This window comes from Bolinopsis microptera, chromosome 3 (assembly GCF_026151205.1).
Source record: "Bolinopsis microptera isolate Bmic1 chromosome 3, MBARI_Bmic_1.0, whole genome shotgun sequence".
NCBI classification, from domain to species: domain Eukaryota; kingdom Metazoa; phylum Ctenophora; class Tentaculata; order Lobata; family Bolinopsidae; genus Bolinopsis; species Bolinopsis microptera.
Window position 1 is genome coordinate 17,552,698 of NC_087074.1, and position 15,251 is coordinate 17,567,948.

The 15,251-nt window shown below is 38.2% G+C and overlaps 1 protein-coding gene across 12 annotated transcripts in view; it reads right to left on the bottom strand.

Moving 5' to 3' along the window:
* The window catches only part of LOC134812933 (grainyhead-like protein 1 homolog), an 84,643-nt gene that overhangs the window by 13,285 nt on the left and 56,107 nt on the right, over positions 1-15,251 (bottom strand). For 5 of the 12 annotated variants that reach the window (XM_063820544.1, XM_063820543.1, XM_063820545.1 and 2 more), the window contains 5 exons: positions 8,542-8,624; positions 7,825-7,959; positions 6,346-6,422; positions 6,107-6,180; positions 5,855-5,963 (listed from right to left, as the gene is read on the bottom strand). In XM_063820544.1, the coding sequence (XP_063676614.1) occupies positions 5,855-5,963; positions 6,107-6,180; positions 6,346-6,422; positions 7,825-7,959; positions 8,542-8,624 (478 nt within the window). Of the gene's footprint in view, positions 1-5,854; positions 5,964-6,106; positions 6,181-6,345; positions 6,423-7,824; positions 7,960-8,541; positions 8,625-12,719; positions 12,830-15,251 lie in introns of all 12 variants that reach the window. The other 7 variants (XM_063820551.1, XM_063820547.1, XM_063820550.1 and 4 more) reach the window with 3 other exon arrangements.

Consider the following 15,251-nt stretch of genomic DNA (forward strand, 5'->3'; position numbering starts at 1 on the left):
CTTATGAAGAAACATATGCCTTAAAGTGCTAAAATGTTTTTCAGTTATTGGCGAAAAACTGATTTCGGTTCAAGAAATTATGCAAAAATATGGACTATGAAGGTCCTAGAGATTTTGAAATGAGTGCAGATTGTGCAGAATGGCCATGTTTATATACAACTTATGAAGCAACATGTACCTTAAAAATGTTAAAATGCTTGCTTTTCGAGTTATTGACATAAAACGGGAGGCAAAAATGGCTAATTTAACCAATTTTGCTCTGCTTTATTGCAAATTTGCAAGAGCAAAATAAGTCGTATATTAAAGTAACTATTGTGACGGTATAAATGTGCCAATTGCGGTTCTTTTCATTCTATCCGACTCTATCATGCTCCTATCAAAAGTTAGAAAAATGGGCTCAGTGCCAGGCCCAAAATGGTTTTTGGCGAATTTTTCTAAAAATAAAGATTTTAGGCCATATGTTGATCAATAACTCTTATATAAACATGCATATGCGGCTTCGTTTAAGCCCATTCCGAAGTCTCTACGACTTTTAGAAGCAAAGGGTCAGTTGCGTCATTGGGTCAATATGGGCGTGGCCCTACTGGGGTTTCCCCACGGTAAAATTTCTTTAAATCGTTTATTTATACCTCTGCAAAGTTTTGAGAGTATCTAGAAATTTTCAGGTAGATATTAGATACTATCATTTGATCAATTCTGGCATGATTCATCGCATTCCTGATATGATCTGGGAAACAGCCAGGGAATTATAACCTGTTAGTTCTGGCAGGAAACCAGAAAACGCTTCGTTTCACTTCCCTGTTTTGCGGCGAAAATACCTGTTCTGCGGCGAAAAGACCTTAAATAACTAAACTAGGATGTTTCCCAGGAATGAATCAGGGCCCAGGGGACATGCCTGATTACAAGCTGTGGAAACATGAGTACTTGTTGAAGCTCGTTATCCTGTGGTGGTACTCGTATATATAAGGCTCAATGAAGGACAAGCCATATCAATCATGGCTACTCCCTCTGTTGAATACACTACTGGTAAGCGAGGAAAGGACAACGCTCTCGTGGATGGTCAACGCTACACCTTAAACAGAAGAAGGAACGGAACTGATGGAGTCACAAAGACCTACTGGACCTGTGTTGTTGTTCCTGGCTGTCAGGCTCGATCGGTGCTTCTAAAAGTTAATTAAAGAAAAATAAGTAGAGTGGAGTGAAAAGTAAAGAAAAGTCGAGAAAAGTCGATATAAGATAAACTTGTCACTATATGGTGCTGTCACTATATAGTGCGTTTTGCACGCTACATAGTGACAAATATCAGCTGTCATTATAAAGTGCTTGTCACTATATAGTGTTGTCACTATATAGTGCGATTACCCGTAAGAACTATTGGTCGTTACCTGGATGAAGGCATTTAATTGCTGTCGGTGAGACAACTGGTTATATCTAAGTTAGATTACTGTTATTATCTGTACATGAATATACCCAAGACCAGATTAAACAAACTTATATCTATCTTTAATGGGGCAACATAGAAGACAGAAGCACGGACTTGGTTCCCTTCTATAAGAGTATAAGAAGTCCCACATACTCCCTATAGATCACCGAATCTTCTTTGAAGTTTGTCTATTAACTCAAAAATCAGTTCACGGTACTGCACCTGGTTACCTCAAAGCATTACTGGATGTTATGTAGTGGATACAGAACTTTCAAACACCGTGACCAAGTCGAAGAGACCGGGTGACCATCTCGTGCTCAAGATACCAAAGAATAAAAAGTCCAAAGTTGATGACAGACGTTTCTCACGTCATGCACCGGTTGCATGGAACTCTCTTCCAATGATGTTGAGATGTATTATTGATACCAACAGTTTCAAGCGAATGTTAAAGAACCATTTATATAATCAGTTTTGATGTCTTTTATTTCCATTTGTCTCCACTTTGCAAGACACATTGGTTTTTATTTTTTACCGCACTCCATTTTATGTCTTGATCTTTACCTTTCTACTTATTTACTTTAGGTATGGTTTCTGCTTCTACTTGGTTTAGTGTGGTTTACAATAAAACTATAAACGATGTTTTAGTTTGGTCTTTGCCTGATAATGAGTTATACTTTTGTTCACATTTACACATTTGCTCACATCACTCACAGTCTGTCTGACATGGTTAACCACCTTCCTTGTGTTGTTGGGGATATAAATACCTCATTTCATTTCATATAACGACAGACATCTATTGCAGGCACGAGCTGTATTGAACGTTAAACCCAAACAGGTTTTTGTGGGCTCCTGCATTCCTGTTGTGATCGAGTTGAAGTTATAACCACACAACGATTATACTTGTTCATAATCCACATTTTTTAGGGAGCAGATAAGAAGAGCCACAACCAGTACGCCATGATGCCATGATGCCATGATGCCATGATGCCATGATTTCATAGCAATCGAAAGATTGCGAATTTGTAGTTCAAGCCGTGCTATATTAAGACGCAATGAAACTATCGGACCACGATGTATGGGGAGTGGGGACTTGCCACCCCATGGCAACATTAAAATATATCGACTCTGTTACATCGTTTCCTGTTAATATAAAACTCCGTTACAAATTGAACTGGGATCTGGCAATACTACACCTTAGATCAATAAAATATGATAAAGTAATGTATAACTAGACTTAAGTAAAAGTCTGATAGAATATAGAAAACAAAATAGTTTACTGCTTAAAAGCTTAATAATAAACTGTGAAAGAGTGGTCAACGTAAATAAAACTGTTCCGATACAACCGATATGTCATTAATCAATGAACTTGATGTGTAAGCTGTGAGCTACGGTATCCGTTAAGTCCATGCAGCCCCGACCATTCAGCTAAATGGTCGGGAAGCCTTGATTGAGGGTTAAATATGGAGCTGTACTCGCGTAGGGAAACGCAGGGTGAAAATAGTCTGGTATGTATTACAATAGTCTGCTATGTATTCATACTTATTACTTATAATCCTGGATGTTTCCCAGATGTCAGGAATGAATCCTGCCAGTATCATAACCAAATGATAATATCTAATCTTCATACAGACGTTGATTTATCCTAACGACAAAATAGACAAACTTATATGGTCATGTCACATGATCGAAAAAGTTTTTAGTCGATAACTCGCCAGGCCCGGGGGAGCATTTTAACCCTATGTCATGGGGGGTGATTCGGAATAAATCGATTCAAGCTGTACTGGTTTCAACTTTTTTTAAATGTCGAAGTTCGAGTGCAGAGTGATTTAGTACGCTTGCTTGCAAACAGGTTATACTTTCGGGTTTCCCAGAATCCAGATATCAGGAATGATAGCAGCTAGGAATGTGTGGGAAGCAAGTCGTTGTTTACTGTACGGTCCGCGGCAGTGTCCTGACAAAGGGTACCGCAGGCGGATGGGGCATCAGAGGGGGTCCAACTTAACGTGCAGTAGACGCGAAAATATAATATTTGGAGGTTCAAAAAGCTCCAGGGAATGCTAGCAAGCTGTACAGGAGGGGGCACTAACAAGCTGTAGAGGGGGGCGTTAACAAGCTGTAAAGGGGGGGGGGGGGGGGGGGGGGCGCTAACAACAAATATTTGTGGGTTCAAAAAGCTCCAGGGAATGCTAACAAGCTATAGAGGAGGGAGGCGCTAACAAGCTGTAGAGGGGGGAGGCGCTAACAAGCTGTAGAGGGGGGGGGGGGGGGCGCTAACAAGCTGTAGATGGGGGGGGGGGCTAACAAGCTGTAGAGGGGGGGGGGGGCTAACAAGCTGTAGAGGAGGGGCGCTAAAAGCTGTAGATGGGGGGGGGGGGGGCGCTAACAAGCTGTAGATGGGGGGGGGGCTAACAAGCTGTAGAGGGGGGGGGGGGCTAACAAGCTGTAGAGGGGGGCGCTAACAAGCTGTAGAGGGGGGCGCTAACAAGCTGTAGAGGGGGGCGCTAACAAGCTGTAGAGGGGGGCCCTAACAAGCTGCCTCATTTTTAGAATTTTTTAGGACGTCAAAAATTATGTGAATCTTTGCTGCCGCCCAGGTGTTTTGATGGTAGTAAGCATACAGCTTACTTAAGTTTACCGTTGAGAGGCAGTCCCCTGTCCCTCCCTATTCAGGAGAACCTGATGCATGACCCACAGTACTATCTTACTATGTAAATATCTCATTAAACAGTGTTAAGATCTCTACTTTCTTTCTATGGTTCATTTGAAACTATAGCTACCATTCCTGTGGTGCTAGACCCTATATAGCTGCAGCCCGGCAAGGAAGGGCGTAGCACGGAATCTCACCCATCGTATGAAATATGAATAAACCCCTACCCTATGCATGCTATGTATTCTAATAGTAATGGACAGACATGGGAATGCAAATGCCTGGGAAAAATTCTTGCATATATCCTGGATTTCTTGGGGGTGTCCAACCCCAAAAAAACCCATTTCCAAAATGGAAATTTCAGGTAAAGTTGTGTTTTTTTGGGTTTTTGAAGACAAAATGTTAGAATTGAGGGCCAGTATTGAGTATAGGTCAGTGAACTCTTACTTGATTAGAAAACATTGAAAATAGTGCCTAGGGGTTTTGTTTTCAATGTAGTCGAATAACATAAAAAGTTACAAAAAAAATCCAAAAAACCCCAAAAAATCCATTCCCAAAATGGAAATTTGAGGTAAAATGAGTTTTTTTGGGGTTGGACACCCCCCTTTTCTTGCATATACCTGAATTTCCAGAATCTTCGTCCCAGTCCCTAAAAATAACATTATAACCTGCGACAAATGTAATTACTGTCTGATAGATTCCATTAACTGAAGTGAGGTTAGTCCTACAAGCCGGGGAGTGTGTATCACCTGTCGGGGAGTGTGTATCACCAGTCGGGGGCAGCAGAATAGTCTCATAAAATGTCAAATGCAGTTGATCAGTGTTCAGGCAGAGATTTCAGACTGTAAGACTGAACAACTTGAAACGTTAAAGAACACTGTCAAGAAGTCTGTCGTTGGGTCATCAGCTCGGAAACACTGAAGAGCGTAGTCAAAGAGGACCGCAGTCACAACGTCGTTGTATTTGGTCTGTCAAAAGAGAGCGATAGCGAACTTATTGACACAGTAGTATAGCGAAGTTTTTCAAAACATTGGACAGAAACCGAAGATCGTTGAAGCGTGTCGAATTGGCGAGAAATATAAGTACAATGCGGTTACCGCCCGGGCCCCCCCGCCCGTCAAAGTGAAAGTATCAAGCTCAATTGTGGTTGATCAGCTTGTTACCAACGCCAAGAATCTGCAGATAACAGAGAAGTTTAAATCTGGTGTCGTCTGTCCAGATCGATCTCCTGAAAAACGTCAGATCCAAAGAGACTTAGTCAAGGAAATGAAGGATAGAGCGGCAAATGAGAAGAACAAAGTGTTTTTCATAAAGGCTGGTAAAATTCATCGCGAAGATAAGACTGCAGCTGTGGGATAACAGAGTTTTCAATTATTTTTGTGGCGAATCGATTGTTTCGAGATGACATTTCTAGCTCGAGTTTTTGCAACATGTTGTAACATAAAGTTTTTGCTATTTTTGAGTAATCATACAGGACTGAACAGTCCTCGGGAGCCTACTTAGCATGTTAATTTATAACTTGCACATCTAGTTGCATTAATCTGTAGAAAAGTTTTCTTATAATGTTTATTTATTATCCTTTAAAAAATTATAATATTATGTTATATACCTATTTTTTTGAAAATGGTCATTAGCACCACCGGCACCGTCCGGGCCAACAACAGAGATAATGTATCATGTATCTGCACCACGGATACATCAACAAAATAATCATATAACCAGATTTTCGAGTTAAAGGATATGCAAATATGGTTATTAATGACTACTAGGACTTTAAAACTTACCAACGTCAAATACACGGATGTTAGCGTTAGGTTGCTGCGCGTACCAGTAAGTCCAGTACTCATGTTCTTTCCTTCTGTCTTGGTTTCTGAATACCAAATGAACTATCGACTGAAAACATTTGAGTAGCAACTCACAGACTGCACAAGCTTGTAAACTTTATACTAAACTTGATACTACAACATCTTGACAAAATAAGGTTGCCATAGTCCGGTAGAATAACTAGAATGTGCTACGTAGTTGGTTAATTTTACCTTGACTTTCAGGTTGAAGTCGAGTCTGTCTCGAGTGTTTGGGTTGGAGAGGAAATTTATCTTGTAGTATTGCCCTGAAGTATCTCAATACATCTTCTGCTATATCTTAGTTTTTGAAGAAATTATTCAAACAAATATTTTGTTTTGCTTTTTAGGAAGTGCTGAGTAAAATAAAACAAGTGTCGAAAAAATAAAACAAGTGAGATATTATTATTAAATTAAGTAATTAAGAACCTTACCTTTGTTGAGGTATGTCAAAGTATCATCACCCTTTTTCTGAACGATCGAAATTGGCGCATCGAGAATGAACTCGTATCTGAAAAGATAATTAGTTTATTGGACTTAGAAGTGACATTAGTGCATCGGAAGTTCACTACTAGCTGAAATTGTAAATACTGATTAGATATATTAGTAATCTTAACTTGGAGGGAATAACAATTTCAAAATCAACACTGAATGATAAGACGTATGATTGTATTATATGACAACTTCTAACGCAAAGAAAGAATTTGATCGGATAGTAAGAGTGTGCGCAAAGTTTCATGAAAAATAAAAATTTTGAAATTTAAAAAATAAAAAAATCACTCACTTACAACCTACAAAGGATGAGCTCATGAAGTAAATTAGAGAAATTCTGAGAAAAACCTGACCCTTCAAGAAAATGGATCAAAGAAAAACTATTCATAAGCTCACAGAAAATGATCAAGCCTAAAGAATTTCAATGAAAATTTCGTTGAAAGGGGATGGTTAAAACATAAAGATAAATTAGAGAAATTCTGAAAAAAAACCCTTCAAGAAAATCAATCAAAGAAAAACAATCAATATGCTCACGGCAAATGATCCAGCCTGAAGAATTTCATTCAAAATTTGGTTGAAAGGGGAAGGTAAGCACCCGGAACTGTATATCTGTGTGTGACTTACCTAAATAGAAAGGGCCAGTGGTCTTAGGACGCGCGGACACGAATGTCCGGCAGACCACTGACCCACTTGGCCTTTTTCCATGCACTGGAAAGGGTTAAATAGTACAAGCTTGGAATAAAGCTGTATAAATGAAGTGTATCCTCTGATCGCTCCTGAAATTGCAGTGTAAGTTGAAAGTTAGGGGCCGTAATACAGTGTGTTGCTCGGTAGCTTAAAATTGACCAATTTTCATGACACTTTACTAGCTGTAGGGGGGTTAGTCCTCTTAAATCAGAACAAAAAAGTGCTGCATTTCATAAGGTGGATTCGTTACACTAATCCATACTTTTCGTAGTCCGCGCGCTTTTCCTTATAGTTATAAGATGCCTAATCAAGGATAAAAACACTAAGATGGTTCTAACTGTTCTAACCTGACTGACTCATCCTCGTCATAAACAGTAGTTGAAGTTTGAACCAATAAAATTGATGAAAAGGTGGACGTCAGGTTTTAGGTATTAGGTAGCGTAGTTATGGATTTATTTTATTTTACTTTATTAGATCCTATTTGTTAGTAGCAACATTTGCCGCTACGTTTATATATCCCATGCTAAAATATGGATTCGGGGAGCTATAGGCCAAAGGGCAGGGTAGTATTCGCCAAAAAGAGAGCAGAGTGGCCTGGAGAGGAGGGTTGAGCGAGCGCAGGAAACTATTTCTAAGAAATAAACGAAGCTCCGCCAAAATTGAGAATTTAAACACAGCGAATCCACCGAAAGAATGAATAAAAGGGTAAATAGATGAGCCGGGTCGAAACTCACTTGTATTGGTTGTTGAAGATAGACATGTTCTGATTGGGGGATGAGGTGTTGGCAGCGACGTGAGCCAGCAACTGTTTGTCGAGATCCTTGAGAGTAAGCGTTCCGCCGTCTCCGCCCCCGTCACTGGTAACTTCCCTGAAAGGAGACGGGGGCACGTCAGGGTTCATTCTCGAATGTTCAAGAATTTGGAACAACCGTATGTTCGAATATCTGAATATTCGGATTAGCAAGTTCTCGGACTTTCGTTGGTCAAGTACTCGGTTAATCGAACATTGGGTTCAAGTACTTGAATGTTATACTCGGCTAACTAAACGCCGAATATCGAGAGTTTTTGATATCTCTATGTAAACTTGATTTTCCTTTGTTTCAGTTCATCAAATTGAGTTTGTCGGATCTATTTATGATTCGAAACCTCGCAAACGCTTCAGTCTGGATATGATTCTTTTTTGAAGAGGCATAATTGGAGCAATCTAATCACAATAATACCATGATTAGATACAATGATTAGATACAATGATTAGATAGATAAAGAGAAGTAGATAGTGGTAACCAAATTCAGCGATAAAAACATGGCACACTTTTACAAGGTAAGGGTATATTTATTGTCATCAGGACATCTGCTTTCTATTTTAGCATATTATCTTACATTAATAAACTGTTTATAAACATACAATAAGCTGCGTTTAATAAAACGTGATGACGAGATGAAATACTTACAACTGGTCATCCGTGTTTGCTGAGATACATGGAGCGGATAGGGATCTTTCTGTTGGCATGGCTGGCATCGTGAACTGAAAAGACTGGCGTCACATATAGATCTGCTCTCGGAAAATTTACTCGAGATTGCGATAAACAATATATTTAACAAACATCTTACAGTTTACGTTAACTTTAACGGTGCGTGATGTCATGAGAGGGTCAGCCTAATACGGTGTGAATAATTCACGATTAATTCACGATTAAAGCACGATTGATTATGGTCTCACGCACAATACTTGAGTCCTTGTTATGTTGGCCACGTTTATTATTGTCAGGTCCTTCACATCCTTTCTACTACATGACCGACAAACAATTACGAAAGTGAAGAAATAGAATTACTTCCTTTTGATCTAATTTCCGGGATATTTCACATTATCTTTGCGACATTGTTAGTGTATCTAACTTGCATCGGTCCGTTACTGTCGCGTGATTTTAGTTTGACACTCTCATAGGCTGGCCTTGATGGCAATAAGTAGGACCGGGATCGGAGAGTTAAAAGTCTATAGTTCTGAGATGGTAGTTGAGTCTCAACAAGAGCTATGCCTGACACCCCGGATAATTTCACATTCTTGCGAAAATATTATTTAGCATATTTTGCAGTCTGCAGATTAGATTTAAAATCTAATCAAACTTTCATACTTTCCATGATTCTCATTTTGGGGAGGATTTATAATGTAGAAAAATATTCCAGATTTTCCAGAAAATTGAATTATGGCTCTAGTTTAATGCAACCTCGCCTAACGACAAAATCTGCTAGATTTAGATTACACGTCTGATAACAAGTTAAGGGATCTCCTATTACAAGATTAAATCTAGTGAGACTGTATCCTCATGTGACACTTCCTGCGTTAGTTACTACTAGTAATCTAACTGGTGTTGAGTGACCAGTCTTAGTCACACTTAATATCTAATGGAAGTAACGTAAGTACGTTTCAAAATCAAGCAATTTAATTGTTTCAATTTATATGATGAACTCGTGAAAGGACCTTATGATCAATCATTGATGTTAAATATATCAGGCTAACTTGTATAGTTTACTATGCGTAAATTTGGGTGCACCTGAAAGTAATATTCTGATCGGTTGACACTGGACACCTACAAAAGAGTTCTGATAAGAAACTTTTCTTCAGAAATTATGTTCACACTGTGAAGAGTCAAGTCCTGCTACGGTTTCCTTACTTTCAAACTGAATAGAAGGTATAAAATCAAGAAGCACCTTGCTTGACTCCTACGGATTTCGCCTAAGATAATTTATTGTGTAATCTTAAATCTGCCACTCGTTTCAAATATTGGGTGCTCATTCCACAAATAATTGTCGCACTGTATGAATATCTGAATCTCCACAGAAAGCAAATCCAATTTGGTGCGTATGAAATAATTCCATAACTTACTTGATCTACACTAATTTAACATTTCGAAACCAAAAATGAACGGAGAATCGTTTAAGGTCACTTCCGAGGCACCTCGACAAAAGCTACTCACGGCCACCAGCCACGCTATTGTGTTTTTTTAACGGAGAAATGAGGCAGTAGCGTTTTTGATTTTTTAAAGTGCATATGCTGATTCTGAATACATTGCAAAACATTGAAAAGGTCTGATCTCGATTCTTGAAGTGTGAAAGAAGTTACTGCGATGCGCGCAAATTGGGGAGTATGCTTTCTGTGATATAATTATAGACTTCGCCAGTTTCTGTCTGAGCTTGTGACGTGGTAAAATGTAGCTCTCGATGATAGTTAAAAATAACCCCACTACTACTGCTACCTACTAAACACTGCACAGATTAGAGATAATTGAAGTTATCTAACCACGCTAATTGAATTGAAATTCTTGCGGATTGTGGCAAATCGGGCGGTTATTTTAGTAGCAAACTGTTAATACAAATGTAATAGAAATACTAGGTGGTATTATAAGCACATCTTATATATGCTCCGATCAAGTGATATTAATTCTAACTTACTCACATAAATCATAATATGGGTTCGTTTATATATTGATTATTCATAATTGCATTTCGACAGTGCCATCAGCTGAAAGCTTCAAAATGCATTCCAGTCCTTGGTATTGATATGATTGCTAACAGAAAGATATGATGAATGAAAACTGACACGTGTTGAGCTCTGGGTCAAGCTGAGAGAACGGAATTTAGATCACATCAAGGCCAGGAAACGTCGAGATACTGTATATCAATCTAACTTCATCATGTGCGCGCAGCAATCTATGCGCGCGCGATTTCAGCAACCATGCTATTTTACTTCCACTGTTGCATGATTTTTACTGCAGAATAAATTTCGCGCGCTCCATGAACGTATTTTGTTAGTGACAGAGGATGTTTTCTTCCGAATTGTAACGCTGCCTGAATCTGCATTTATATATATTGAGAGACAAGAAGGAACTCCATCTTAGGACGCCAGGACGAAGGAGGATCAAGGTTCCTCGGACTGCATTTAATCAATTTTTAATGATAGATAAATTTAATAGATTAGTTTAAAACGAATCTTAACGAAAGATTGCGCGTTTTCCATCAGTGGCATTTTGTTCATATCTTAAAATAGTTCACGCCCTAATCCAATAAAATAATAAACCTAAAACAGCTCAACGCCCTAATTTAATTTACTCACAATCAGATATGAACGTGTTCGGAGTAAGATATCACTGTAGTGTGATGTTTGGTGGTTTTTGGTGGTTTTAGATGGTTTAGTATGTGTATTCCCACTGTAACACTGTTAGTGGTTACTGGAGTGTGCAAAAAACAATACGAACCGTAAAATAAATTGATTTTCTGCCATGATGTCGTAAAAGACAAACAAAAAGGGACCTAAAACCTTCTTTCCTCCATTCTCTTCGTAAAATAAAGGATCGCTCTTTGATGACGAGTGTCGTCGAGATCGGCCACGCAATCGTCTCCCGATTTAAAATTTGCAGTCACACAATGACCAATGTTTGTTTTCGCCTCTCCTATGACACACTTTATTAATAACTGAAAATGTGTGACCTCCCAAGATTGAAACCCGGTAATATTTTATGGCTCAGGTCGACCAGAAGAATGCTTGAATAGAAAAATGTGTGCCTCGAATTTGATACACCCGTTGGGATGTTTTCGGTACACAGATTTGTATGATCACGCAGTGGTACAAGGTATGAACGCATGTACCTCTTTTGTACCTGCTGAGCCACTGGCGTAGGTACCATTTCCGGTGGTATCGTCTTATCACTTCTCTTTCTAACTTTATCTGGCCCGAATTCATTCGATTTGAGGTCAAGTTTGTCTAAGGTTACAACAAGATAACGGTTAATTGTACAGTTTCAGAGAATTGGAGTTTGAAATCGCCTTAACGTAATCTGTCCGTAATAGCGCCCGAGGAAAGTCATAACTTAATTATTAAGAGGGGTATGTCTTTTTGTCAGAACAAATTCATACATTATGCCAGCCAGAAGATTGTTAGATTATGTAGCAAAGGTTTTAAGTGTAACATCACGAGAACTTACAATCACTATGGCAAGGAATTTTCACGGACTTAATGATGAACTATTACTAATTAATGATGAACTTCTAATATTACTTAATTGTTGAACAAATCTAGTATATTTTGAGAAAGTAGGTGGTGTGTGAACACTGAATTTATCTTAATAACATTCTGTGATTTGCAGCACAAGGAATCCGGCTTCTAATCAGTGGCGTAACGTTGCACTTTGGCGCTCCTCACTGAAAAAGCAGCCCCCTGTTGGCGCCCCTCCCCTCTTAAAATTGGACAAATTAGATGATTTTAGACGATACACTGGTAAAATCTCTAAAAAAAGTGTGTTTCTAGAGTTCTAGAGAAAAACGCGCAGTTTTGCTAGTACTGCAGTTAAGTTTTTCAAACTTGTCTCACATTCAAACGACGATTTGGTGCCCCCTAAGATGCCCCCCCCCCCAGCACCCCTGCACAGCGGGGTCAGCGGGACCCTACGTTACGCCACTGCTTCTGATCTTTTGATAGGGTCTCCAATATAGCACTGTTATCTACTACTCCAAATTAAAGGTGAAAACTGTTAAAAATTAAATTGTAATCAAATTGGTTGTTTATTAATAACATCTGAAGCTTGAAAATAACAATTTAAAATCATGCGTATTAACGATTTTATAATATACCGACCTTATTTAGTTGATGTAAAGCGGCATTGAGTGGCAAGCCTAACTGTTCAACTGTAAGTCATATGCATAGAGATTTTTCAAATAATTTGGTTTCGACTTCAGATCTCGATCCTATAGATATAAATGATGATGCTTATAAATGGTGAGATAAACGAGAATAAAAGAGAAAGGGATTGTTTAATGAGCCTATCAACGATATGAATTAATAACAGAAAACATACAAGGTTTCTTTAAAAAGAGATCTAAAAAAATCGCAATTAAAAAGAGTTTTGAAACAACAAGCGTGTTCTATTCGCCAAGTTTCTGTGCCTATAAAACACACCAACTTACGAACTAAAGTATTAAAATAAATATAAATAAAGACACAGCTGAATTTAAAACCCAACAGAAGGTGGCATTGCTTTGCTGCAAGTACTGGCACCAGTACCACTGACGGTAAAATAAAGGGACTATTGCCGAATGATTAAATTAACTAGCAGTATCCCGTCCTACGGACTATTTGTCCAGCTTCGAAAATAAAAGTACATTTTAAGACAGCAAAAACATTCAAAGCCCCCGGCCGTTATAGCTAATAGCTTCAACACTCCATTTCGCGCCCTCCATATAGTTATGTAAACCCTCTATTTCGCTTCCTACATATTATATGTAGTTGAATAGAGTTGAAATATAGACGACCCTAATACACCGAGACTTCACGGTGCATTGAAATTACAAGGAATAAGATTTCGGGCGAGAGATGAAAAATCAGGTACTGAGATGCTAAATATCTGCAAAGTGGACATTAAATATCAAGTTCCTGATTACATTCTCAAAATTTAATCATGTAGTACGTGGGTAAGTGTTCAATGGCATTCTACGAGGGAGAGACCGTGTTCTTCAGTTAGACTTAGATTCTTATATTGAAAGTTGGAATCTTAACAGTTTTTGAAACCCACTAATGATATGATGAAACCCACTAATGATATGATGATTTGTGAACGAAAATAAGGGAATTTTTTTCGAAAACCGCCACATTTCGTACCCAAAATTAAATCATGGTACGTATTTGGGGATTGTATTTGGGGATTTTTTCATCTCCTTATTTTACAAAAATGGAGCCCAATATTTGAGAAAATGAAATACAAAGATCTTCTCTGATAAGCTGTTTCATCTTGTAAACAATTTCTCCGGAGCCTTTGTTAGTTAGCCTCAACTTAACTTTTAATCCTCCAAACTTAGTACCGTACGTGACGTTGTGGGGTGGGTCATATTTTTGTCCAAAACACAGTTAGTATTTTTGTACTAAGTGGTGGGTCTGCTGCTCATTTCCCAGAAAAACAGTTAGTACATGGTACTAAGGGGGGTGTCCAACCCTAAAAAAACCCATTTTACCTCGAATTTCAATTTTGGGAATGGGTTTTGAGGTTTTCCCCCCTTTTTTTACCGCGAAGGGGGTGCAGGTGGGTGGGTCTTTTGAAAAATTCCGAAATAACACTTAGTCGACGACGTTACGTACAGAACTTAGTATCTTCCACTACTCCCGAAATTTCACCGCCAGTATAGTAAATACAGAGCTTACTTACTTTTAATCATAATGGAACGTGTCCAAAATCATTTTTCAAGCAATTCATGATAGAACACTAGTGTTCATTTGTTTGATGAATCATATTTATAACTTACAACATATTATTATATTGATAGTAAATCGATAAAGTCATAATTAAGGAAAATACGTGAAAAATAATTTGGGGAAATAATGACGGTGACCTAAATTTTGGTAGTTTGAAGGTATCGAAAAATAATATTTCAAGCGTTATCGTCGTAGTATTGATTAATTCACATAGTCTGCAGAAAGGGGTATAATTTTTATCATATGAAACTGATTTCGAGACAACAATTTGTCAAGCAGCAGATTTAAATGAATTTCTTAAGCGTTGGAGCTTTAAAACCAGAAATAGTAATTTACAGTTTGCAGTCCTAACCTTACAAATTTAACTCGGGTCGTGGAAAACTTGAAGACCAACGGTAATTGAAGAATTAACCTCTGACAAAATATTATTATATTATGGCATAATTTATGAGCATGATTTCCTTTAAATAAATGGCTGGTCAACGAAATATCACGAATTCTTTTAAAGATATGGAGTTTTGTTTTACATTTCTGTATGAACCCAACTTGTACAGATTGTTCCGGACCATGGTATGATGTAATATGGAAGTTGGAGATAAGGAGAAGATTCCAGAAAGTAAAGGTTTCTGGAAGATTGTCGCACCATTTTCACCTCATTAACATGGGCGCTTATTGAAGTGCTACCCAGTCTTGCTAAAGTTGTGAATCAATTAAGAGCTTAACTAATCAAATTCTACTTCATTAAAAGAATTTACGGGAAATCACATGATACTGGTTGGTGTTCGATAAGAAAGTTTTATTTGAACGAGGGTGTTATCTCAAATATGGAAAATCCAATCAGAAAAATTACAGCACTCAAAATAAAAATTTGATCGGACTGGAGTTCAATAGCACGACCGTCAGTGTAAAATGTAAATATTAAAA